General features: G+C 46.6%; 1 protein-coding gene across 2 annotated transcripts; it reads right to left on the bottom strand.

The window, feature by feature from the left end:
• Positions 1–334: 334 nt before the first annotated feature.
• On the bottom strand, positions 335–25,485 carry LOC144107847 (organic cation/carnitine transporter 2-like). 2 transcript variants are annotated; one of them, XR_013309408.1, is made up of 10 exons: positions 24,974–25,485; positions 22,885–23,307; positions 19,861–19,964; positions 18,885–19,039; positions 16,982–17,150; positions 13,691–13,921; positions 11,931–12,145; positions 8,913–9,123; positions 5,449–5,600; positions 335–4,385 (listed from the first exon to the last, which is right to left on the bottom strand). XR_013309408.1 is itself a non-coding variant. In XM_077641062.1 (10 exons), exons 2-10 carry the CDS (start codon positions 23,269–23,271, stop codon positions 4,319–4,321), a joined length of 1,662 nt encoding a protein of 553 aa, XP_077497188.1. In that variant the 5' UTR covers positions 23,272–23,307; positions 24,974–25,474; the 3' UTR covers positions 335–4,318. The 2 variants fall into 2 exon arrangements, 1 of the variants encoding a protein (XP_077497188.1); XM_077641062.1 differs by having other exon boundaries at positions 8,942–9,123; positions 24,974–25,474.
• Between the last annotated feature and the right edge of the window lie 1,257 nt (positions 25,486–26,742).

Genomic DNA, 26,742 nt, shown 5'->3' with positions numbered 1-26,742 from the left:
CCTCCAAAACTTTGAAAGTAGGTCCAGTCGAGAAGATGGGTTAAGGTGAATTGGTGGGCGGATTAACGCGGATTATTAGGATTACAGTGAGTTAACGCGGAACAAAATGAATCTCATTCCAGCAGTTCGCTGCGAGAGAGCTGTGGAACTATGTGGCTAAAGAGAATTTCTTAACATCTACAGCTGGGGCACGCTCTGGCAACCATAGGTATGCACTGCGAGCGCGGAAGGGAGGAAAATACACATCAAAATGTTGGCACCTAAGACTCAAAACTTTCATGTTTCCTAGAGCGTGAATGATGAGACAGGATAAAGAGGGACACAGCCAACAATGTCTATCGATTGGCGGTTTATTTGAGAATATGACCTAAAAAAAAAGAGCAAGAGCAAAGGTAAGTACGCAGGTGCAGGTGTGTCTGAAACATGCGACGCGCCCACCGACCGCTAATATCTGCTAAATGGAGGTAAAAACAAAGAGAAAAAGACATCATTCATAAAAATGTAAGGCAACAAACACAACAAAACGAGCGAACTAAACTCGTTTAAGGTGATGAATGTTTAGCGCGACTGCCGTGAGCATAAAACAAAACTCGTCGACCAAACGCTTTTCAGATTAGTTCTCGTTCCTGTATGTTTTCTTTGCTTTTACATATATTTTTTTGCGAATAATGAACAACCAGCTGAGAACTCCACAATATAACAGACTATAGAAACCGCCATAAGCGCGCTCTTTAACGTAAATTGGAAGAAAGAGGCGCCGTGTTACATCGTGAATCTACTGCGCACGGAGCAAAAGGAATCGCGCTGAAGTTTTGCGGTCGTGCGGGAAAAAATAAATGCGAAAATATCAGTGGAGTAATTCCAAGACCCTAGCCGCATTCCTCAGTAAAGTCGACCTCAAACGATGCTTACGAATGCAAAAGCTTCCGCTCAGAAAAAAAAAACTGCACCGCCAACCATCTTGCATCTCTAAATACATATGCACTTCATAATTTAACGGAACGCTCGTAAAGAGACATGGCGTTTTACTCAATTACTCAATCAGCGAGATCGCATACCAGCCTAAGAACACAGTGGGAGGATGTTGGTTGGGGGTAAGTTGCGGCGCCACCTGTTGCGGCGCCCAGTTCCTTCCAAAGAACGATATTTCCGAGGACACGGCCTGCAGTAGGAGGCGACGCAGGGAGCAGAGCGTCATCTCATAAACCCGTTCGTGCGCAAGCTATGTGCTTCCTGCAATACAGCGGGTGTTCGCAGCCTTGGAGCTTTTCCCTTTGTTTTGCTAAAATTCGCTTCGTGCCTACAAGTTTTCCTCAGCAGGTGTCGCCATTCTCTAGTGCATGTGTGATTTGTATTACTTAACAAGAGCGATGGCTTTTTTTACGGTCACTTATATTCTCCCGTCCAAGAAAAAATGGTTTATTATGTAGATGGCCTTAGTGGTATAGATGGCGTTGGTGGCCAAAGATGACGAACCGTGGTGACAAAAATGGTACATCTCTCCTTAACCGTCATGTTGGAATCACTATACGTCTCACTGGAATCAGTGACGATAGAAGTTAGTGGGATGACTGCCAGAAACGCGCGGAATTGGCGACCTAGTTAGGGTGGCGGAGCCTGGCGGCAGACTGCTGAACTCTCCTCTGCAGGGGTTGTTCTGCTCCTCCTTCTTGTCGGTTTCCCAAATTATACGGAAGGCACTGGACAGCTCAAGGCAAATAAAAAAAGAAATACTGCCTTTAAGGAGACACCGATGAGGACTGCAACAGGTTTTCGGTTTTCAGAAAAATCCTCAGCGCTCGCTTTCGTCAGTCTGATGCCGCTGATCGGGCACATAATACGTTAATTTTACTTACAAACTTCGTACTGAACCTGCAAGATTGTTTTTTTTTTTCGCCAGTGCATTTTAAAGCTGGACACGTCGAAGATGACGTTCAGAGTCATAAGGTCATTTCTTTTAACTTTTCAATTTTAGTTCTTGCTTTATTCATCGCCTTTTTTGATAAAAGGGCTTGATTCCAGCTGCTGGCGTACTCATATTCGCAACAGCGAAATCCAAAGTACGCGTGTACCTGACGATATTGCGGTCGCGATGTTAGATAAATTCCAGTAGATTCAAATTAGTAGGATAGTGCAACTGCATCCTACGGCCCCGCGGCGACTTCAGGAATAGGGACGTCATGGCCTGTCCTTCCATATTTTTTTTCCTCTGCGACCGCCGCTTTCGGAGATTTACGTGCTGCGGGACTAAGGCGCTAATAATGTTCGCGCTGGGCAGTGTGCTCAGCGTTCCGCGATGCCTTTGCTCCTTGATGTGCCACAGCGCTAAAGCCTGCTCTTCCCGAGAGTTAGCGGAGTGTTCGGCCGTCTTCTTACTTTTGTGCGCGGCTACGTAAACCCGCCATTAGTGAAATAGGCCAGCTATCCTACCTCTTGACTCGTACGAATTGCACTGCACGGCCACATCAGCCACTGTGCAGGCGCCGGGCACTCGGAATCGCGGAAAGGGCGCGTGGAGGATGACGTTGACTGTTATTTAGTTGCTACACTAGGAGACATATTTACGCGGCCCTGGAGCCAAAGCTAAAGCACCGAAGCACAAGCTTAGCTGCGCGCGTTGTATAGTCCCAAAGAGTATTTTGTTCAGCAATACTGTTTCAACCGTAAATGCCAATAAGACTTCTAAACTACACATAACCGCGACAGGTGTTAAGCGCCCGGTCTTGTGTTTCGCGTTGGTGTAGTAGTAATGGTCGTAACCGGAGTGTACGTTGCCATGGGAATCAGGTGGTTACAGGTGAGCGACGAGCGGAGGCATGCTTAACCGGAGGGTGGTTACCGTGGAAAGAGGAGGGTATCGCTAGAACGGAGGAATCCCCAACCGGGGGAGGGTTCGGGAGCGCGAATAGAAGGAAGAGTTTGTGTGCACAACTAGAATAATTATATATAGATGCATGTCGCTCAGAAATTCTTTGCCTCAACAGCAGCTTGACTACGTCAACTGCAGGGCAAAGGCCTTTTCTATATCTCTCCACTGAATCTCGCTGAATCTCGCGTTACAGAGTGGTAACCATCCCTTACCTCATTGTATAGTAAAGTAAAATACCTCTACAGCTGCCGCTGTATCTAGGGTTAAACAGTAGTAGCCAGCCTAACGTATCTGATACAATTTTTCATGTGCATAACCAGATATTGCAAGCGATCAGGGATGCCCGGAACCCTCCATTACTGCACCTCTTTCTTCCTTTTTCTTCTTCTATTATTATTATTATTATTATTATTATTATTATTATTATTATTATTATTATTATTATTATTATTAGTATTATTATTTGCAGCTCTCGCAACCGCACGTGCAAACGCTGGTTTGCTCGAGCGCCGCGGGAAGGATCATAGGATCGCTCAGGCCGCTCCATTCTTACAGTAAACCAGCTTAGAGGCACGCATCCCATCCGTGTGTTTCACATTCCCGGCGAACACGAGTGAAACCGTGAAACGTGCTTGTGCCTCCATTTAATTAAAAGGGAAAGAAATGTGGAGGGTGTGAGCTCACTATAAAGGAACTACACAAAAACGAAATACCGCGCGTTTACAGGCCGTACAGCTTGGCGCAGTGACAGATGCACTGAGGCCCCTCCCCTTTCCTGCGTAGCCAGCCCAGCAGTGGCACAGAATGTTCTCCGCGTGAATAGCAAGGGCCTTATGTCCCTTAGAAGGCAAAAATTATGGCGGGACGATAAAAAGAACGAAAAATAAAGTGTCCCTGCCCGTGCCACTAATCGCTTAGAAGAAAGCGCGAGACTTTAAGGGAAAGTATAGGATGTTGGTTCTAATCTCTGTCCGTCCTCTGAGATTGGAACGCTCTTTTTCTCTAGATGCCAATGAGACGTAAAGTTTTGCAAAGTTTGAGCTTCTGTTTTGGCGCCCACTTCGCCACCATGTTTGCAAAGAATAGCCTCTCAAAAGATCTCTTGATCACTTCAAAAAGAACACATGTAAGCGGATGGTGCATGTCAAGGCAAAAAGTTAAACGTTTGTGATTTTGCTTGTATTCATGTACACCTTTGTGAAAATTCGAAAAGATTTCCTTTTTGAAATTTTGATTACAGCGAGAGTTCTGCGAAACTTGTGTGAACACGTATGGTGCACTGAAATTGAGAGCACGTAAATTCTGAACATGGCAAAGGACGTCTGCATTTTCGATTGCAGCGCCTACTACAAAAGCCACTTGGCCGCGCCGGTTGAGGCCTGGCTTCAGCCGCAGAACAGGCGCCGTCCAATAATGTTGCTCATAATTTTTTCATGGAGTCCCTTGCGATCACGAGAGAACGAATTGGTTCCTTTCTTCGGAAGAAAACCTCGTCGCCAAGCTGTATTCCTCAGACCTGCGGATGAAAAAGAGAAATACGGCAGGCGATTCATTTCTCATCCACTGACGGCGCGAGCAGTGAAGTGCTCAATGCAGCAGCGATGCCTCATACTTGTTCGTTGTGATAAAAACGACTTGTTTGCCATGTTTGGGCAGAGTAGGAATTCGTAAGAGACAAAAAGGTTCACAACAATTTGTTGCACCTAGAGCGGTGCGACAGCTTAGCGCGCTAGCGAGGGATACGAATCGGGAAAATCCTGAGGTTTAACGAATTGTAACTGGCACACTACTGCTGTAGAAAAACAAAGAGCATGGATTTCTCTGATGTAAAGCCCACCTGATATCAACCCGAACACATTGACAGCACCTAGGGAATGCTTTCGAAACTTTTTTATAGTTGTAGACCTCGAGGTGAAGCTCCCCGGCATAAACATAGCAGTTGTCGTCACGTGACCGTCGTGCATCCGGGCGTGACCGGGGGACAGGGGGGCACCCCGCACGGACACGCGTCACGGGTGTGCCACCCCAAGAGGTTGAATTAACATGAACACCCCATGCCCATAGCCCTTGCCTGCCAAAACGCTTCACACAGCGAACCCTCCCAAAACCTAAACGCAATCTTCACATAACTCACGTGCGACGAACGCAACAATCGCGAAAGCACACGAAGGAATCACTAACGCTGAGCATCCGCAGGTACCGCGCTGGAATCGCCGTGACATTGTTTTTCGCTCAGTGCAAATAACAATAGTTGCGATTCCTACTGCAAAACCTCACTGCACGTTGATCGTTGATCGCAGATATCGCCTCGACATTTTGGTGAATCCGCTGACTAATCTGGTCCAATGATTCTCGCCCGAAGCACTTTTATACAGTTCTGGGCACTCTCCGCTGCAAATTGTACCTACACGTATAGACTAATTACATAAGGGTCCCTAACTCCGCAAATATCGTTGGTAGAGTTTTGCAAGCTGGTATACCGAGTATATTGCCCGTATTGGTGTTGATACCGACCCCGAAAACTTTTTTTTCGATCTGAAGAATACTTCAGCAGTAACTTCCTGCATTTAAGCCCTCACCTTGGTCGTGCTCTGGCAACGTCTTCGGCTTCGTCGAATGTGTCAGGCAGCTCTATGCCCCGAGTCTCCGGCAGCAGGGTGGACGCCCCTGCGCCCACCATTCCTGCGGCCGCCAGAAGTCCGGGAACAACGAGCACGGGCGCGTGCTTTTTCTGCAATAGAAAAAATATTTGGCCTATGAGAAAACCCAGCTGGTGTTGCATTGTTCTGCTAACATCCACTGAAGCAAGGTGCCTGACATTAAATCGTTTGACTTCCACTTTTGTTTACACCAAAAGCGGTTATAGCTTTAGTGTAGGCATATTTTATTTATATTATTTCCACAATACTGCAGACCCTCATTTGAGTCCAGGCAGGGAGGGCAGAAAAATACATTCACTCAACACAAAAACAGTTACATCGTAAAACACAGAACAATAAAATTGTGTAATGTAGTACATATATTTAAAATAGCTCACAGAGTGCCTTGTCAAAATCAACAGCCGATATCACCTGTAGAGGCAGGGCGTTCCATTCGTCAATCGTTTGTGGAAAAAAAGAAAATTTAAATGTGTTAGTATGCGCGAAGTATGATGCTAAGGTGTGATCATGATGACGACGAGTTCTACGCGTTTCTGAGAACTGCACATAGGGGACTGGAGAAATGCCTAGTTTTCCATGGATTAGCTGGTGAAGGAAGGATAGGCGGGCTATCTTGCGTCTGACGTGGAGTGGTTTAATATAATTTGCTGCCGTTAACGAAGATGGGGAATCAGTTCTCTTGTATTTATTAAATATAAAACGTACTGCGCGTCTCTGCATTTTTTCTAATTCTGCTATGTCTTTTTTTGCATGGGGGTCCCAAACGATGGCGGCATATGCAAGTTTTGGTCTTATAAGCGTATTATAGGCTAATAGCTTGCAGCTGCTTGGTGCGCCCCTAAGTTTATGGCGAAGAAAACCAAGTTTACGTAAAGCTGAGGATTTAATGTGGTCTATATGGTCATTCCATTTTAGTTGCGAGTTTATTACAATACCAAGATACTTATACCTTGGCACTTCTTTAACCGGAACGCCATTAATGCAATAGTTGAAGGAAAACGGATTTTTCTTCCTTGTTATCCGCCTTGTCTTGTGTGCTTAACTACCTGGCGAAAATCTCAATTACTTAGTGAAATATTTTACTTAACGTAAACAATGCTATCTAATTTAAAAGGATGAAAAATTCAATTCTATTTAATTGGTGCCTGCTAACCGTGGCAGGTGCAAAAAAGGAGAGAGGAAAGTACGAGAGGGAAAGAGAGAGAGAAAGAGTGTATAGGAGCTGACAGCTTTTCAGTTCATATCTCGCTGATTCGCATGAGCACGGCTAGACTTTCTCTTACGGCTTACGGTGTAGGGCCACACGAATCGCTAAATGGCCGAATCAAAGCTATAACAGCTTTCGCTGATTAATGCGATACGCCGGTTCGCTAAGCTTGACACGTTTAGCGTACCAGTACTTTTTTTCCTTAGTCGAATATGTAAGGTAATTCTTTTTTCATTAGTCTGCCCTAAGTGACATGTTAATTTCATTGGGTGGGAATGTCATGCCCCAACGCGCCCGCCTAAGTATATAATGTGTGGTTGAGCAGCCTTCTAAACCAGCCGCTGCAACCACATTTAGATTGAGGCGAAACGCAGAAAAGTATGTTAGTGAAAACTGGAGAATTCTAGCTGGTCGGAATAATCAGCAGCCCTCTAGAACGTCCCCTCTTTCTTTCTTCATTCTTCATTCGGTTTGACTGTGAAGCTTCGCGTTCCACCGAATGCATGGATGAAGTTTACAGCTGCCGGCGCTTGTCACGTTGACGAGCACGCCTCTTCTGGGCTGATCACTGCGGCTGACCCGAGGGTCCCGCCTGTGTCGTGGCGAAGGAGCTGCATGCTCTGCGCGAAGTGCGCACTGAGCTTCAAAACAGCCATAGACGCATGAAGAGCGGTCATGCTAGTTTGGCTGAGCGTGGGTACGGATCATTGAATGCCACTGCAGCGATAAACCATGAATTACAAAAAGAGGAAAAAGAATGGGTGATAAATGATGTGAAGGCGAATCACGGTAATCTGGGACCGTTTTATACTACCCGCTAAACCAACAGGCAAGATATCAGTAATGGCTTCCTAACGAGAATAATAGCTATCGTCAAGTTCTTTGGCGCTTCTGACTCATCTGCAAAAAAAAAAACGCATCTTTCGCATAGTCCTAGGGGTCAATAACTTCGCAGCAGACTCCGCAGCATCGCAGTGCTATACTTCAATCACTCATATTAAAGTAAATTTGTCGTCACGTCGTCATGCCACTACCAGCCTGTAATAGGCTGAAAATGTGGTCGGACGAGTATCCTAAATTATCCCATTCTGTACTAAGTTTGGTTTAAATTGTTAATCTGAGCATGAGCAATGAGGAACGCCGTACTTAAGAGCTCTAGATTGGCAACGAAAGTTGCCATGCCATCTTGACGCTAATATTTATGACTATTCATTTGCCTCTAGAATCAGCACTGCATAGAACTGCATGCCTGCCTTAGCAGTCTGCATCCCTGGCACCACCAGTTTCAAGATCGTCGACCAACATGCTTTGTAGCTTCATTTTCTGGCTTATGGGGATCAACTTGCCAAAGCGATCTAGGCTGAGTCGCTTTGGGACTCACAGAATTTGCCTGACATCAGTATAGCCTAAAAACATACAACTAGTCTCTGTAATGACTCCGGGCCTTCATATCATTTGTTCTTATTAGGTTTGGTTTAAGGGGGTTTAACGTCCCAAAGCGACTAAGCCTATAAAGGGACGCCATAGTGAAGGGCTCCGGAAATTTCGACCACCTGGGGTTCTTTAACATGCACTGACATCGCACAGTACACGGGCCTCTGGAATTTCGCCTCCATCGAAATTCGATCGCCCCGTGTTTCGGGCCAGCAGCCGAGCGCCATAACCACTCAGCCACAGCGGCGGCCTTAAATAAATAAATAAATAAATAAATAAATAAATAAATAAATAAATAAATAAATAAATAAATAAATAAATAAATAAATAAATAAATAAATAAATAAATAAATAAATAAATAAATAAATAAATAAATAAATAAATAAATAAATAAATAAATAAATAAATAAATAAATAAATAAATTACAATCAATTCGGGCTCTTCAACCTGCTCTGCACTCGCACAGCACATGAGCGTCTTTTGCATCTCGGCTCAGTCGAAGTGTGGCCACCACTGGCTGGAATCAATTCCGTCGCCTTTGGCTACGCAGCCGATTGCCAATGGCACTGAGCCAGTGTGGCTGATATAAACAATCTCATAAGCTTCAAACTAAACCCCTGCTTCCGGTACTCTTGGAAAAAACACACATATCAGGCACTACAAGTGTCAGACATGAATTTTAACTACCAGTACTCGACAGAATTCTCACAGTTCTCCGCACAAAGTACTCCCTAACGTACCCACACGAATTTGTACTGTTCATAATCACCAGGTCAGTCATGAATGGAGCCACGATGCCTCCAATGCGGCCAATGGTGAAACAGGCAGCAAAGCCGAATCCTCGGGCAGCTGTGGGAAACAGCTCCATGGTCCAGACCCACTTGACCGATGCCGATAGGATGAGGACGAAACGACAGACCATGGACAGCGACAGGGACACGTACGGATGTCCTGCGTGGAAACGTGAATGTGTGTTTCCTGCTTGTCACCATGGATGCCCACGATGACAGAGCAGAAGGAAACTTAGCGACGGAAGACAGGCCCAGCCGCCGCGGTTCACCCGACGCGGTGGCGCAGTGGCCAAGGCGCTCGTCTACTGAGTCGGAGTACCCGGGTTCGAACACAACCACAAAGGCCGCGTTTCAATGGAGCCGAAACGAAAAAGGCTCTTTGGAATATTCATGAATAAGGCAAGCCTTTACTCACTAATTTTCGCATTTCCTCACAAAAGAGTGCAAATTCAGAAAAAAATACCAGAAAAGCCACATTCTTCAATGTGTTTTTCATGTGAAAGCCAAAGTGCCAGCTGCCAGAGATACAGAATTCTTGCTGTCATATAATTTAGTGCGATAGAAAAGGCTCCCTGCGAAACAAAATATAAATTTGATAGCGTGCTCCTACATTAGCCAGTAATGAAATGCTATTTAATTTTGCTGTTGATTTCTTGTATGACTATGAATGAGTCAAATTCGCTCATTTCGACATGCAGTGGCGGCAACTGGCTCAACAAATCGACGAGTTCAATACATTTCTGCAATGCATGCATCAGTAACGACAAAAGTCAGATAGTTGGTAGCTTTCATTCGGCATTTTCATTCTTTGGCGATTTCTGGGTTAAAAACTGGATGTCGGCTACCTCCAGCCTCGGGCTCATCTCCCTCATATCAGGTATCAGGAAAACTATGGAGCGTGTAATCCTGAACCGGCTTTAAAACCAGCCGGACAATGAAGACCTCCTATACACTACCATGCACGATTTTTACCCTCCCGCAACCACTCCAACACGTCCTACCTCAACTCAAACATAACGTAATAGAACTAGTCGGCTGAATAAGCACCATGGCCATATTCACCCTTGGCGTCAAAGGTAGGTTCTACGGCGTACACCACTCTTCCATCCTAAAAAGCTTGCAAGGCACCAAATGCGGACCCAGACTGTACAAATACGTCCGAGTTTCTCTCGGGGGACACACAGCTACCCTCGGATAGATTTACTAAAAAGCCAACCTATACACCTCGGGAGCGTATAGAACACCCCAGTGCACCGTCCTACTGCCATTGCTTTTTAGCATCGCCCGAAAACACATCAAAATTCTCAACAACGTCTTGGGCATAAGGCGCGTGCTGTGCGTGGACGACTTCACCATTTGAATCTACAACGGCTCAGGCGCTGAGATATAGGATCATCTACAGCAAGCGGCCAAAGCTGTGGAACAGTACGCCACCACATATGCCACATATAATTCTCCTCAAACAAAACAGAACTCATCCTTTTCCGCGAAGCTATAAAGACTACAACGCGCACCAGTACAAGAAAATTCGATTACACGTCGAGGCCGACCCATGCCGTAAGTCTCGCAAATCCGACTTTTTTGCCTCCACCTTCATTGTACGGGCGCCAACCTGCAAACAGTCAAACGACTAACAGGGTCACATTCCAGATGCCGCGACCCCTATCACACGTAAGCTGTCGATTGTATGGTGTGAGGGATCAGGACACTGCCTGTCTAATTAATACCTTCATCCTTAGCTGCACACTATACGTGGCCCCGTACGTTACCCTTAAAATAGCTAAAAGAAGGAAAATCTACACTCCTAATTCAAAACTCCCGAAAACTAGACCTCCCTCTTCAAATTCACACCTCGACAGAAAAACTACTGGTATACAGGGAGCACACAACCATCTGGACAAGCCACTCGAAACTCATTTAACCACGATCATTTAACTCCTGCAGAGACGATAGTCCTAGACAACCTACCCCATAACTTTTATTACCTATCAAGGGAACCCTAAAGCAGATATCCCCCTAACCTCCAAGAAAAACAAATTATTATATCGATACCTAAAAACGAGAGCCCATGACGCCACGAAGCAAGGCGCCTAGAACGCTCCCGCGCCCCACACTCCCGTGTACGCACACCCTGGCATCGACTATACCGACGTGGCCACATGTATACAGAGCTCGTCAACTCATAATGGCAACAGAAAAAGAGCAAAACATGAAAATAGCAATCTGCGCATCCGTCGAAGCACCCTTACCGGAAGACGCGGATCAGGTCGCCATCGCCTGAGCTGTAGACCATATTTTCCGCTCTAGTGAGTCCGCCATCCGTAACTACCCCCACATCCATTTAAACAGGAAGGCCCAATAAATTCTGCTAACACAACCAGCTAATCGACAAGTAAACATCACACAAGGTGTTGCTCAAAATTTCGGGGAGTTAAACAGTGCGCGCGAACTGGGTGCACTACTTCTTTCCGATAGTAGAAATAACGAGCAGGCTGTTTTTTCTATCATTATCAATGTCCCGACAGCCGTGCACAGAGGGCACATTGGTTTGTTCTGCTCGGTTTTCGAATAGTGTGTTCAGTGATTCGGCGTATTTGCTTTCAACCAAAATGACGGACGTTAAAAAAAAAGAAAATCTGCATAAAATTATTTATGAATTTAACAAAACTCTGCAGAAACACAACGTAAGCTGCAGAAAGATTTCGTAGCGAATGCCATGATAAAAATACTTTTTTTTTGCGGTGCGAGTGCTTCATAAATGGCCGGCCGTCCGTCGACGGCCACTCCCAAAACGTCCCTCCGAAGAGGATACCCTCACAAACCAACAGTGGGAGGCCTTGCTGTTCAGCTCTGATTCGGCTGTACAGACGAAGATCGTCACCTGCCTTTAATCCTGCCCCACCATAAATAATTGACAATGTACGTTTTGAGCATCACCACCACCTCCACCAGAGATGAAAGTGAGACCTGGGGGCGTCAGCTCCACCGCTGTCGCCGCCATTCCGGCCAAGGCGAAGGAGACCACCTGGGAGGGCCTGCGGCGCCAGTAGTAGACCATGGCTAGGCCTACGAAGGCGGCAGGGATCTCCGGAGCTGTGGAGGCGGCGAAGTTCACAAAGTGGTTGCCCTCGATGTGAACGGAGCCGATCATGACGGCGAACATGAGGAAGTTATCGCAGAACCTGCGGGCCCAGCGAGGGTGCGAAAATCAGAAGCATACTTAGTGGCTTTTGACACCGTATCTAGTACAGTTTCTGACATCCGTGTGCTTGTATTGCCGCGCTCAATTCGACCACGTGAAAGTGACGCCTCGGCTCAAATGCGTGACTCCCTGTTTTAAAAGCAACCGTAGGTGATAGCTTGCGAGCGCGTATGTGCCATGAATTTTGGTTACGAAAATGCTAAATACAACCTTAGATGTACTTATCAAGTTAGTGAATGAACCAATTTCATGAGAAAAAAACTGAGGAGAGTCATGCGAAAAGCAAAGCCGTTTGTTCTGGTTTATATGCGCCAGCTTGGGACCGAAGCCTGGAGCATATTAAATAAGGAATAGCATAGTACGAGCGCCTTTAGTGTTACGAAAGCAAACTAAGCCTTGAAAGGCACGCACCCATGCCGTAATGATTTGCTTGCAAGCACGTAAAATACTCTAAGGAAACACACTGAGTGTGTAAAGTCTTGAGGCCAACTGTAGTGCGCATGAGCTGCGGCTGCTACAACTTGTCAGCCTCGGTTGGATTCACAGATCCGTTGTGCCGAACATGCCAAATCCGATTTGAGCTCTGGTTACCTCCCCATTGACAAGAGCAGCTTCAAAACATATAGGCAAGCACACTTCGCGAACCGAAGCTTGCAGGAACATTTTATGGGTAATGCACACCGACTAAAAGTCAGTGCTTGACCTGACTTTCGGTTACATATTCGCATGGTCACAGGAATTCGCAATGACGCCAGCAATTTGCTCTTCGTGTTGCAACAGCAAAGACGCTGTAGGTCCTGTCTCACACCACCAGAGGCCGCTAGATACTAAATTTCGGCTGTCCTAAAGAATAAACGTGACTAGGCGAAAGTTCCATAAAGAATTCGCAGTTAAATTACGAAACATAGTACAGCTTTACTGCAGCGCAGTCGTTGTGGGTGAATTCTACGACTTAATGAATAAATTTAGTCTTAATTTTGCTACGGTAAATGATGAAATGTATAATTTGTTATTTTAGCTTTCGTTGTTTATTATTTCCTTCGTTACTTTAAACCATCCTTATTTCAGTTAATTAAGTCACGTAAGCAGCGTCACGCATCACCAATAATCAGCGGTGCACGAGTCACGTGATGTGGTTGCACCCCCACCTGCGCCGTCGACGTCTGCAAACCCAGAAACAAGCTACTGACAGCTGCGCGGTAAACAATTCACAGGCACACAGTACAAATTAGTGACGACGTTTTAAGTTCCTGTCAATCCTTTCTTCACTCCTCTATTACTGAATGTTTGTTGTGACAACAACGCGATGACTATGTTTTTCCAACAAATGAATACCCAGTGTGACGGTTGGTTCACTGAAGTTCCTGTGCTGCGCGAATTTTGCATAATTCAGGGAATAAAAGCAAACTTTCCGCGTATTAGCGTCGCAGCAATTCACTCAAGCGCCAGCAGAGGCGATTTAGTTTTGCTTTTTTTTTCGCATCATTGTGTTACCAGGACGTTCGTCCTATGTGCGAGGACTCACCAGATGACAAACAAAAGAAATGTGTTCCTCCTGATCACTCGATGCCTCATTATCTCCACGGGACCAATGCTGTTCACCGACGACTCCCGGATTCTCGCCACGAGCGCGTGCATGGCCGAATGCAGGTTGGGCACCACCCGACGGTTAATCTTCAGTATCTTTGCGATGGCGCGCTCGGCTTGCTCTTCCCGGCGAGTCGTGATGAGCCAGCGGGGAGACTCTTGAACAACCCTAGAAAACATGACACGAATGAAGCTCACCAGCCGCACCGTGATAGCTGATTGTTCCAAGAAGTAAAGGCGACCCCTGGACAACACCGAGCGCAGCTTAACGAGTTGCGCACTAAAGGGATACGCAGCCATATATAAAGCTCGTTTCAAAATCTCCCAGGTGGCCGGGGTCAGTTCTTAGTATTGCACTCTGGCTGACGTGGCATCCTCGTAGCTTTAGGTATTTAAAGAGGGCCTTCCTCTTCACGCCGTCCGAACTGCGAAGCCCCAGTAGTGCGCCTGCATGGAACAACAGGGAGTTCGGGGGCCCGAGAACTATAAAATAAAGGCGATGGATGTACGGCATGTTTTAGCGAACACTTACAACTTACAAAAATTCCCAAAGATATTGAGATTGAAATAGACCAAGATTATTTTCGAGAAGAAATTGTGAGAAGCGCAAGGTGCATCGAATATTACAATCATCGTATCGAAGTAGGTTACGATTGAAATATGGGAAATAATTTGAAATTAGCACAATTCGGTAGTTAATGTCAAAGGTGAGTGGGAAGCCAGGGACAAAACGAAGCAAAGTGTTTGAAATTCAGGAAAAGTGGTTTTCTCTGCTCGAAAGGCTCCACGTTTTTTTTTATAATTGCAGAAATGCTTCCTTCGCCCAAAGATCCCACCTTTCTCATTTGTACTCGGATCCTGAGCTCCGCCCTGTGGTTCGCTGCCAGTGGGATGCCTGAATGCAAGCGTTGCTAACTTCTGCTTGTCGCCCCTTTCTCCAGTGTAAAAAAGGGTCAATAATCATCTGATTTTTCAGGTGCTTAACATGTTTTAAAACATGAGGCAATCTCTGATTGCATAATTTTGAGATGTCCTATGTCATGACGCTGGAATCGATTATTAGCCTCTGCCTCGTATTTTCAGAGTTTGTGATAAGTGGCTGGTTTTTGTGTTCTTGGCCGCAAATATTGCCATTGGCTAGGCCGCGCGGTCGTATGACACCTTAAAAACGCTTCAAAACGCATCTCGAACGCTCTGTCGGTGTCTGTGCAGAAATTATATGTAGTTATAAGGAAAGGCGCTATAGCACGAGTTCTTATAGCAAGTGGCCACCGAACCATACCACGCAAACGAAAGGCTGAAAGGCGGGATCACAGAGGAGGAATTAAATAACAAAAAGGCAACGTTTATGCGTGCCCTCGCAGAGTATCGCTACCTTCCCATCCTGTTAGAAGTGCAATCAAGTTTTAATCATTTGCGTTTGTTCACAACGCTGCGCAAGATGTCTCCACACTGCATTTATGCGATAGAGGCCCTGGCCTTACGTGGTTGTGACGTTGGGGCTCTCGCACATGTGGCGAGGCCTTCTCGTCACCGGGTGTATCTGTTGCTAAACCGTTGTTGTCGATTCAGGTGACGCGGTTGTTACGATTCGCGTCCTTCCTTTCAATCTTTCCTCTCACATTTTTCAACTCTCCTCTATCTGCACGTGGCAGCGATTGCGGCTCAGCCTGTGCCAGTGGATAGGCCCGTGCAATTTTCATTTCATTCTTCTTCCGGTCGCAGCAACAACTGCATTTATCCATCGGTAGGCTTCATTGGACCGGAGACCTGCGGATTGTTTGCTCGTAAGATGTGAATGCGGAGACTTCGGCATTTGGCACGCAAAGATTCGTTAATTTTAACATTACCAAGAAGCTACCATGTTATGCAGCAGTGGACAGTTTTAGCTGTGCGTACGCAAGTGCTTGCGTACGCAAAGCGCTACGGCGCTGCGTGCGTTACGCTGTCCGCTCCGAAGTATAGTTTTAGCTGACAGAGCGGTAGCGTCCCTCAGGCGCACGTAGCGCCATCTAGTGACAAGACGTCAAAGCACATCAACGCTCGGTTGAAGAAAATTTCATCCGTGATTACTGATAACTAGTGTGAGTGCATTGGGAGCCTTTTTTTGTTCCAAGAAGAAAAACCATGCACACGAAGAAAATGTAAGAACTGGCTAAAAGCTAGAAAACTGCTTCGCCAGACGTCGTTGCTACGAGGTGTCGTTGCTGTATTCAGTTAAGCCTAGGAGCTTGAAAATCGCCAAATTGTCCGAAAAACAGGGGCTAGTTATCGCTTATACCGCTAGGTGTGGGCAAGAGTAGGCGGAATAAGAGCGAACCGCTACCATTTGAGCTACCTATTGCGTCGGAGAATCCAGCGGCGACATGTATTTATTCCGAAGCGAGGGAGCAGGGCGCCGCCATCTTGTCAACGTTTGCGTGCGCAACCCACGCAAGCGCCGCAACGCAAAGTCCGCTGGCTTGCGTACGCACGCAAGGCGCAAGGCTTGCGTTCTGCGCATGCGCACTACCGTCCCCGCAAACTCCTTGCGTACGCTACGCCGTTGCGTACGCACAGCTAAAACTGTCTAGTATAAGTAGTAGAATGGATATCCAGGAACCGTTATGCAGAAAACTAGAATTGGGCTCTACGGGCTTTCGAACCTGACCGCGGCGGCTGCGTTTTCATGGAGGCAAAACGCTAAGGCACCCGTGTGCTGTGCGATGTCAGGGCACGTTAAAGATTCCCAGGTGGTCGAAATTATTCCGGAGCTCTCCACTACGGCACCTCTTTCTTCCTTGTTTCACTCCCTCCTTTATCCCTTCCCTTACGGCGCGGTTCAGGTGTCCAACGATATCTGAGCGAGATACTGCGCCATTTCCTTTCCCCCCAAATCAATTATTATTATTATTATTATTATTACTCTACGGGCTGGAATTATTGAACGATGCGCACTTAAGGTACGAGTGCTCAATTCTGAGGCGCTCTGTTGGAAGAAATGCGGCATGCCCTTGTGCTGCGTGATGCTGCGCTGAAATCGACAAGCGAATTGCGCTCACAGTAATGAGCATGCAACTGGTTTGAAGCTGAATTCGAAGGTGGTCGCCGGAACGGCAACACACAAGTCGTGTTAATTAATGAAGCCTTATGCAAAAAGGAGCAGGCGGACGTCTGAGCTCATTCCTACCGCTATGTCGCCAGAAGCGGCAGAACAGTACAAGCCGCCACAGTCGCCTTAGGCACTGACAGCATGAAAGGTACGCAGGCCAGAGCGACGAGTCCCGAGACGAGCTGGAGAATCTTCCAGCTACCGATGAGGTAGGCCACTCCTGGCAGCAGCATGGTGGGTATGGCGAAGCCTGCTGTATAGCCCAGATTGAGGAAAGTCCGGTAGCGGGGATCCAATATCTCGGCCACTGCGTAGAGCATAGTTAGTAAGACATCACAATAGGGCGTGTAAACAGAGTGATAGAGAGAGATGAAAGAAGAGGAAGATAGAGGATTGTAAACAGGAAAGATATTCTGGCCGGCTTGTCTGCGTTAGAGTACAGAGGAATTGTAACGGAAAAACATGAAGAACCAAGGCCGTAAATTAAAGACCTCCCTGCAAGGAAGTCACAACCTGGCGCGCAAGCATAACACACTCCGGCACGATGCAAAGCTTTGATGCCGTGAGGGTAGTGATGTAAATGTACTTCTTTGAATAGAAAAACAGCGCGGCGGTAGGAGGCAAAGAAAGGAGCGACAAGCGACTGTGACAGCGCTGTTTTTGTATTCAAAGATGTACCATGCAGTTTTGCTATAAATTGACTTTTACACATATCTCTAGGAAGGAGTAGGACTTAGGAGAAGGATAAAAACATTATATCTGAAGAAATGATTCTTGACCTTGTCCAACGAGAAAAGTAGGAACATAAGGCAGAGGCGTTCATCCTCAGGCAGAAGCAGGGTGAATTGCTTAAGTTGGAGGTGCAGCAAGAAAGCAAAACGTGCACTGAGGTACTGATGAATCAGTAGAAAAAATATTCTGAGTCAAATTCCTGTTTTAGGGTAGCTTGTGCACGCTACAACACCTTCAAATACAGCAAGAAAAAGGGTCGGACGAAAAAGGTACACAGAAAAACTAGAAGGGCGCTCTCTCTTCTTTGTCGTCTAGTCCGAAAAGTCGGCCGCTGTCGAATTCCCACACTTAGTTTCATACTGTGGCCATAACACTGTACTAAATGTTTCTTGGCTGAAAAAAAATTCGAGCTACACTACCTGCGGACAAGTTTCAGATTGCGATAACAGTCCTGTTCACGTCGATGACGGGAACTTCACAAGGTGTCCAAATGGCTATATAGAACCCACACTACTATCACCGGCCATGAGATCGAAGCGTACACGATGCAACGTTACTAGGTTTTGATATGCGAACCTCCCGAGTCTAACGAGAGCTAAATAGCTTCATTGTGCAACATACCCAACAATTCTTGACAAAAGCGCTTTTGAACGGGAAAAGAATTTTGAATACAATTGTTTCATATATTGTAAGATTTCACTGCAACTATCAATATATACGCAGATCTTCCGTCGGCAGGCTTGCATTTTTTCACTATTGACGTTTTTGCTATCGTCAGAAGCGTTCCCCATCGCTTTTCTATGGCAGCCTTAACTGCCGCTGCGAGCGATGCAAGACTTTAAAAGAAATATTTTGGTACACATGGGAAGAATGAACCATTACCATCAATATTTATGTGCAAAAATCTTACAATTTTCCAGTTTTCAAAATTTTTGTCCACGAAGGTTGGACATGTAAAGACTCCTATTGGTTGTAATATGGGAGCAAATTGCTCATATATAGCTATAGAGCTTCCATAGAAAATCCGTAAAGAAAATTCGTCCTGGTTCGGGGTTCGAACCCAGTACCACCGCTTTACCCCAACAGCCGCTCTACGAACTCCTCTATTCGGAACGGCTAGCATATGGTAGGACGAGATCGAATTGATCAATAACTCGAAGTGGGACCAGTCTTGGTCAGATGTTTGGGGGATCCCCCAAAGTGAAGTATTGAGTTTTTGTATTACGAAACGCTAATCCCGAAACGAAAATAGCCCCATCTGACGACGCATCCCAGCTGAGCAGAGTTACAGGCACTGCAGGCACCTCACACAATGCTGCCGAGCTGGTTTGGATGCCCGCGATGTAGACGCAAGCGAAGAAGCGTAAAGCGATGTACGCCCGCAGCGACGAGCAGACCGCACCCAGGGAGCCGAAGAGTGTGGCTCCAAACACGGAGAAGAAGAATACGGTGCGACGACCAAACCTGCGCAAAACATACGAACAGGCTATGAATTCGGCAGCTGCGGAAACATTCATCGCGAGAAGTTTCCTAGAGAACGTGCATTCAGAATTGCGCAGCAATGTGACTTGAGCGGCACCTCAGGACAAGACATTAGTACACGTCTCTTCGATAGCCTTTCGCAATATTCTCGACAATCCATAGTAACCGAAAAATTCGGCTGAAACATGAATCTATTTACAGCGACAGCTGTTACGTTTCTCGGTTGTGCGTTGACGGCGGCATTGGTGTAACACGAAGGGGAAACGGGGAGCAAATGAGAGTGACATTAGTCGGCACACTAAGGGTTTGTGGCGTCCTCTGCACGCAGTGGTGGGAAGTATAGTGCTTGCGCCGTTCACTCCTTTGGGCAAGAGGGCGCCAATGTGAGTGAGCGACGCATTCAGCACCGTGAATAGCTATAGCTGAATCTGGCATTACTCAGGCGTAATAAACGGCGGCAAGTTTTTCTTCACAAGTGGTAACCTGGTTGGGTTTAAGACAGAGAAGAGATGCACTTATGAAGAACAGAGAAGTGGACGAGTTGCGATTCATTCATGTTAGCACGACGCAGAAATGGCCACAGACATAGAAACTACACTGAAGAGCTGTTCGTGTAATGTCTTCTACTCCTGTGCCTATTTCTTTCCTTTTTGCGCGACGCTCTGCTGCAATGCATCGGTAAAAAGCAACAGTTCTGCAGACGCCATCGGAACAGCGCCTTCAATGTCTAGTCCATGGCACAAATTGGATTTAATTTTTAAACTCGTAGCACGTCAGATACCGATTTAGAACTCAGAGCTCACCTGTCGGAAAGGTGTCCCATGAGCAGCGATCCGACAAGGGAGCCCACAAATACAACGCTTGTCATCATCGAGCGCTGCCACTGGTGCTGGCACACTAGGTCCCACTGAAACACACACACAAAAATTACAGGGGTGCACTTCAGCCTGCTTAGGTGCCGTAATGCAAAATCACTTCTCTAACTGCGCGTCCTTCCTCCCTCACGCACGTCCGCTATCTCGCCTACGCGCGCGCCATCTGCTGGATAGCGCCGCACATTGCGAAAAGGTTTCAGTGGGTGCCACTTGATGGCGCTATGACTGCACTCCAAGCACAGAGGAAATTTAGCGGAGACGTACTACTGGCGAAGAAAGCTTGCGGGACGCGAGTTCTATGAAAAACGTTTATTGTAGCTTCACCTCATTACCCAGTCGCCTGAAACTGTGAAGAGAGGAAGGAGATTTTAGATCTTTAATTCTTTCATACAATATCTCACACAATAAACGTTTTTCCTTCAGCTCGCGTCCCGGAAACTTTTATCCGCAGTAGTACACCTGTAATTTAGATGCTCATAATTATTCATGCGGACCTCAGTACATATCTCGAAGATACGTTTCTGAGACACCTGTGCATTCACTTCGCATCATTATTTTTATTTAATTCGTGCGAACACGTTCTGTGCACAAGTGCCGTCCGCAGCGCCTTTCCGAAGCGCCGGTGACGCCAGTCATGAGACAAGAAATACTTTCGCATTAATAGAAAAATAGCGAAGGAATTCTGTGTTCGCACTGGAAGGATAATTTAGATTAAAAACCTAGCTGCGTAATAAATAAGTATGAGCGCGTCGGCATGTTAAACGTTTCCCAAAACTGTGACAGGTCATCTTCAGACTGCATTAACAGAAACTTCAGCCACTAGCATGAAATTTCATGTCCATGCATTACAAACGCGGTTGCAAATCATGACTGCCGTTTGCCGCTGTTGCAACCAATTTTACTACCTCTGCTGCACAAAGAACGAAACTTTTGGGGAGCCTTTATGCTGTAAACCATAGAGAAATAATGTCAAGGCTTAAAGGCACGCTAAAGAGAAATATCAAACCAAGTGAAGCGGTTAGATTATATTGCGGCAGCATTACCCCCGTTTTTATTTGATAGCATAGAAGCCTCGTGGAGAAAAAAAAACCCGGTGTCCGTCATCGTCACACGTTAGGGCATTCCCCTGGCTCCACCTGTCGTGAAGTGAAATGAAAGAAAAGAATTGTATTTGGAATATAATCGGAAATGGAAACGTAGTTAGTTTGAAGGGGCGTTCCACAAGTGCTCTAATCAAACGCTTGCGTTGCATATAATAGGATGATGCGACATACTGTGACATTCCGTGTGTGCTACGAGGATCCACGTTCGACGGCGCGGCGTAGACGGAGACCCGTGACAGCGGCATCATCAATTACCCAGCCATGCTCTTTGAGTGACGACCAGAAAAACCGGACCCGCCGCCGCCCCGGGGAAACAGGCTTTATCCTCCCCAATTTCCGGTTACATTCCAGGACAAGGGAGCTGTCAGCGGGCCAGAGCGCGCCGTACCACAGCCGACGCTATGCGATACCGCGAAGACGACATTCTTTCCCTCCCCCCCCCCCCCCCCCCCCTTTGTCGTGGGCTATCGCCGGGAAGGCACCCACAGCTTCCCAGAAGGGCCGCGACGGACACCTGTCATGGCGGACAGGCAGTACTCGCCAAGAATGTGGAAAGACAGGCGCTAGTGAATTAGCTCCGAAGAGAGAGCCTGTGTATACTCTCACTTGAGAGAGAGTGGTGGCGTTTTTGTTGTTTATTTAGTTTGTATTGTTAACAGACTCTGGGTTCGAGGCTAAGCCCAACCCAAAGGGGTGGTCCCCATCTCGCATGTTATTTTGGATTGGAGAATTGATGCTTTGGGCGGGCCACTGGAAATGACCGCCCTTAGTCCTTTGTTAATCAAGTGCTTAAAAGCACATGTAAACGGATGCAGTCCAGTCTGAGCTGGGGCTCCATGCTGAGAATGTAATGTGATGCTACTTAGGCACTAACCTGCCCGGTCGATGAGTAAAGTAGTGCAAAGTTTGTTCTTTTGTAAATTCAGTTCTGCTTTTCCAGTTTAACTCTCTGTATATGTATGTTGTAAAATTATGCTCTGCTGTCATCATCTACAAGCTCGCCTCCTGTTCATCTTCCAAGCCGAACGACACTAGAGGAAGGGTTTGTGAACCATCCTCGAAGAAACGGACGACTATTGAAATTCTACTGCATACACGCTCAGGACGACATCGTTCGCCAAGAGGGCCTTCAGCGCCGAAGCCCGTCGGCGTGCAGCTTCTGCCAGCAACCGCTCGAGCCCAACTCCGGAGCCACTCCATCGCCCCCATGAAGTCGTCGGCACGTAAGCTCGGACGCCCCAGCCTCTGATGTATAACCTTAATCATGTGTAATTATTGAATATACCTGTTTGTTTAAACTGAGCCATACGGTGTCTCTTTGCCTCTCCGTCCCGTGTGGACCTGCGCATTATGGGGGTCATCACAATACATATATTTTTAATGACTGTCAGAATTACCTGCCGTCTGCGCCGGTAGATTGTATAGCAAGGCGGACATTATGCAAGTTATAGAGCTGAATATTTGCACAATTAATTAGGTAAAATTAACCAATCAACTTTTATTTTTTGAACTTAGGGGGCAACATCATTCTAAAGAAAGGTAAACCGGCGCACAAGACGAGACGAAAGAAGAAAACGACACTTTGGCGGAGTTTAATCCGCCAGCAGCGAAAGGTATTTCCAGAAAGATAAAGATAACAAAGCAAAACAAAACACAACATGACAGACAACTCGATACAAAACATGCAATCATTGTCAAGTGAACAGGAGAGATAGGTGATTTCTTTCTCGAGCAGGTGAACTTCGCAATATCATATTGCCAAATTGAATACCATCAACATAGAAGGTAGGCCCAGTACCTAGAATTTTTTATATTTGTGTACGAGTTCTAAAGGAGAACAAATTCAAACCTCCGGCACTGCAGACGATCCAGGTAAAGATTCGTTGTAGGTCCACGAGTGGCACGGAACTGTCCTGGACCGGTCGAACCTGACCACCTCCGAACCGTTGATCTGCGCAGCTTGAACGGGAAACGTTCGACAAGAATCGTACTTCCCCACCACTACGTGTCCGGAAGCGTTGTACACTGCTGGGTGAGCGTTCTCCTTCCAATGCTGCTCCGTCCAGTTGGCAAGTGACGGAATGTCCGCCTTGGAGCACCAGTGCTGGACTTCCGCGGCGATGAACAGTGCTGTCAACTGAGTCCACGACGAAGGAAAAGCTCGGACGAATGTAAGCAACCAGACGATCAAGTGGTACCACCGGGGTGGTCCGATCAGCGCACTGATCTCCCGCATCTTGTTTTCGTCGTCGCTTCTACACTTGTCAGCCGTCTGTAAAAGAATAAAAGAACTATGAACTCCGAGACGAGATTTTCGCCCTGACCTGTAGCGGCCCGTCTTTTTGGCATCGAAGATACGTTCCTTTTAGCACATAATTGCTTCAGCACATGATCGCAGCTCTGTATTTTGGTGCAAAAGCATCAGTTGGCTAATCGACACCAAAAACCGGTGTCGCCCACAAAGTTTCGGCGCTAAAAAACTTGCGATTGGTCGAAACAGTGCGACGTCAATAGAGGCAGGGAACTACTAAATTTTAACAATAGTCAGTACTAGTACTTGCTACAGCGCCAACTGCTAAAGACTACAATAGAATTAGAATAGAGTATAACTGCATTTTCTTCCCATTACTTGCACGTAATTTCCTAAAGTGCCTCCTTAATTTTTTTTATTTATTTTAACGCCGAGCCGGTGACAAGTACAGTTGTGCGCAGAAGTGGAGAGGCCATGTCAATGGCAGTGATTGCGATATTTTTGTGTAATAAGTAGTGCCCAAAAGAGGCAAATGGGAAAACAGACTAATATATTTGGTCAGGCATCTCATGAATATCTTGAAAACAGATGCTGCACCTCGAGAAAGCGCTGGTACTCAGTCACGTCAGTTCGCGTGGTCTCTCCCCTTTTGCGCGGGAGCATACCTGCAAGCTAACTAGTGTTGTGCTTTACACTGAAGTCTTATTTGGTTGCGCTCCTCTGGTTTTAGATTATAGCTTATAGGGGTGGGGGAATGTAGCAAGTAAAATTAGTGATCAGAAGCAGGCTTATATTGTTCTACGGTGCCTGCAAAAAAGAGGTGGCGCAACCCACTGTCACAATAAACCTTCTTCTGGAGGCAACGCACTTTTTTATTCTTGCTGGACCATCTTTGCATTGAATACAAGCTTCTGTATCATGCAGGCATAAAAAAAGACTTTTCGGGAAGACATAATTGGGGCCTGTAATAATCTCCTTGTTCTGCGAACGAAACTGCTCGCGTGTCCACAATCGCGTTGAAGAAAGAAAATAACGCGCAAAACAAACCTGAAGTCGTAGATTGGTTTGGTTTATTGGGGTTTAACGTCCCAAAGCGACTCAGGCTATGAGAGACGCCGTAGTGAAGGGCTCCGGAAATTTCGACCACCTGGGGTTCTTTAAAGTGCACTGACATCGCACAGCACACGGGCCTCTAGAATTTCGCCTCCATCGAATTTCGACCGCCGCGGCCGGGATCTAACCCGCGTCTTTCGGGCCAGCAGCCGAGCGTCATAACCACTCAGCCACCGCGGCGACTGAAGTCGTATAGAGCAATATTGCGTTTTGGGTGCATTAGTTCCATGCTCTTAATGAATAACGTCGGTACCGAATATTATATCTTCTCCTAAACTTTACAAAGCACTTCACTTTTGGAGAGGTTAATTTACGGCTGCCGTGCATGGTGTGCAAGAAAAATTCAAGTACTCTGAAAATATACTAGCGCGTTGTCTTCGTCATAATTTGTTACGCGATTATTTGGGTGCGAGTTTTAGAAGCTACATTAAGCGCCCAGTTCTTATAAATTAACTGAACAACATTTTACCTCGCAAAACCTTAAAATGGCTCCTGTGGGTCCTTGCAGATCAAGTTAATAGATATATTAATACATATATACATGCCCTTTAACCGCAAGAAGTTTATTCCTTACCTCAATGGTTCTGATTCGATGCACTGCGCAGAAAAAGGTGACTGACCGTCATATCGTTCATGCTGAAGACATTTTCGTTCTTAGTTTTTGTCTTCAGGAACTTCTTGTTCTCACAGGCGCAGAAAGGCTCTTGTTAAGCTTCCGCAGAACGCTTCGGTGGAGCTGTTGACGTTATATTGTGCGGGGCGTCTTCTTTGCCGCGCATGCCACCTCGACTGTCACGGCTTCGCTCAGTTCTGCCGCCGTTGCTTAAACGTCCATAGTGGCTACTATCAGCGCTTGAAGTGGCTGTGCTACTTATCAGTCCCCGTGGAGAAGTCCCATCTCGCCGACCTGACTTGCTCCGGTAGTATCGTCCTATCGAGCAGGTCGTTGTTGCTTGTTTGTGATTTTTCAAGCCGCAGTCCAGGCACGAGGTCAGAGGCAATGGAAGGCGATGTATTATGCATCACTAACGAAAAATCTGTCACTCCTAATGTTGAAGCCTAAGAGTAAAACAAGTAAGCTAGGGTAAACACGAACGTGCGTCGCGCCAGCCGCAGCCAATGGGAGGAGGGCGCCTTACCGGCTGCAGCCGAGTGGGAAGAGGCTGTGAATATGAAGAGTAACAGACGCGGCTTCGTGCATATGCAGATGCTAGAAAGAAGAGAAAAATGAAAATAGGTTTTTGAGGAAAGGAAATGACTGAGTAACAGTCTCAATTATCTCGGTGGACTCCCGAACGGCGCCGTAAGAAAGAGATAAAAGAGGGAGTGTAAGAAGAAATGAAGCAAGAGATGCCGCAGTGGAAGGCTCCGGAATAATTTCGACCACCTGGAGACCTTTAACGTGCACTGACATCGCACAGCACACGAGCTCCTTTTGCGTTTCGCCTCTATCGAAACACTGGCGCTGCGGTCAGTTTGAACGAAGAATGAATTCGCCGAAGGAACATGCAGTGCAACTAATGGCAGAGAGAGAGAGATAAAGAAGAAGTGGGAAGACAGAGGTGTTGACCGGAAGGGTGTTGTGGTTTGCTACCTTTTACGGGGCAAGAGGGATGTTGGGATTGAGAATTGAAATATAGGGCGAGGGGTACAGTCACAATTGGTTCCTCAAGCCATTCGCCCTTAGGAACCGAAATAGTGCCAAAGGTAAATAATGGATGAAGCCGGTCCTTCGAGAGACTCCGAAGCCGAACGACATGCAAGTCGAGCTGAAGAGCAATGCAAAAGAAGAAAGCGCCAACTGGAGTCAACTGATCCAGTGGTTATAGCGGGGCAGCAAGCCGAAGCAGATCGACTAAGACAATCTAACCTTGCTAAACGTGATACGGAAACAGACGAAGAGCAAGTAAGAAGGGGCGAATGATGAAGTCGTCGGAGGAATGTGCAGTCTAGAGACGTGCACAATGTCCTCAGAGACTGCTGAACAGAGGGAACGGGGAATCGAACTGCAAAGTGCAGCTAAGGCGGTTATCGCACGAGAAAAGCTGAGGAACGACTGCGAGAACATTTGGGTGCGACTCGAATTTTCAAGCTAATGAAAAGATAATCAATGAAACAAAGCTAAACAAGGACAAGCGTGCTTGCGCACAGACGTCGAATTTAGCTTAAGCAGGTAAATCGGCGGCAATTTTTAAACAGACAGAAAACGGCCCATCAAAGCGTTAATTTTGTCATGGCCCATGACGACAATCGGCCAGACAGGGAAACGACACAAGGCGTCCGAAAAGAACAGTTCAATCGGCCCAAGCTGAGCACCTAAAGAAAAAGCGGCGGTGATATATG

This window comes from Amblyomma americanum, chromosome 10 (genome assembly GCF_052857255.1).
Source record: "Amblyomma americanum isolate KBUSLIRL-KWMA chromosome 10, ASM5285725v1, whole genome shotgun sequence".
In the NCBI taxonomy this organism is placed as follows: Eukaryota; Metazoa; Arthropoda; class Arachnida; order Ixodida; family Ixodidae; genus Amblyomma; species Amblyomma americanum.
The sequence above is the reverse complement of the archived record's forward strand: the minus strand, read 5'-3'. Positions and strand labels throughout refer to the sequence as shown.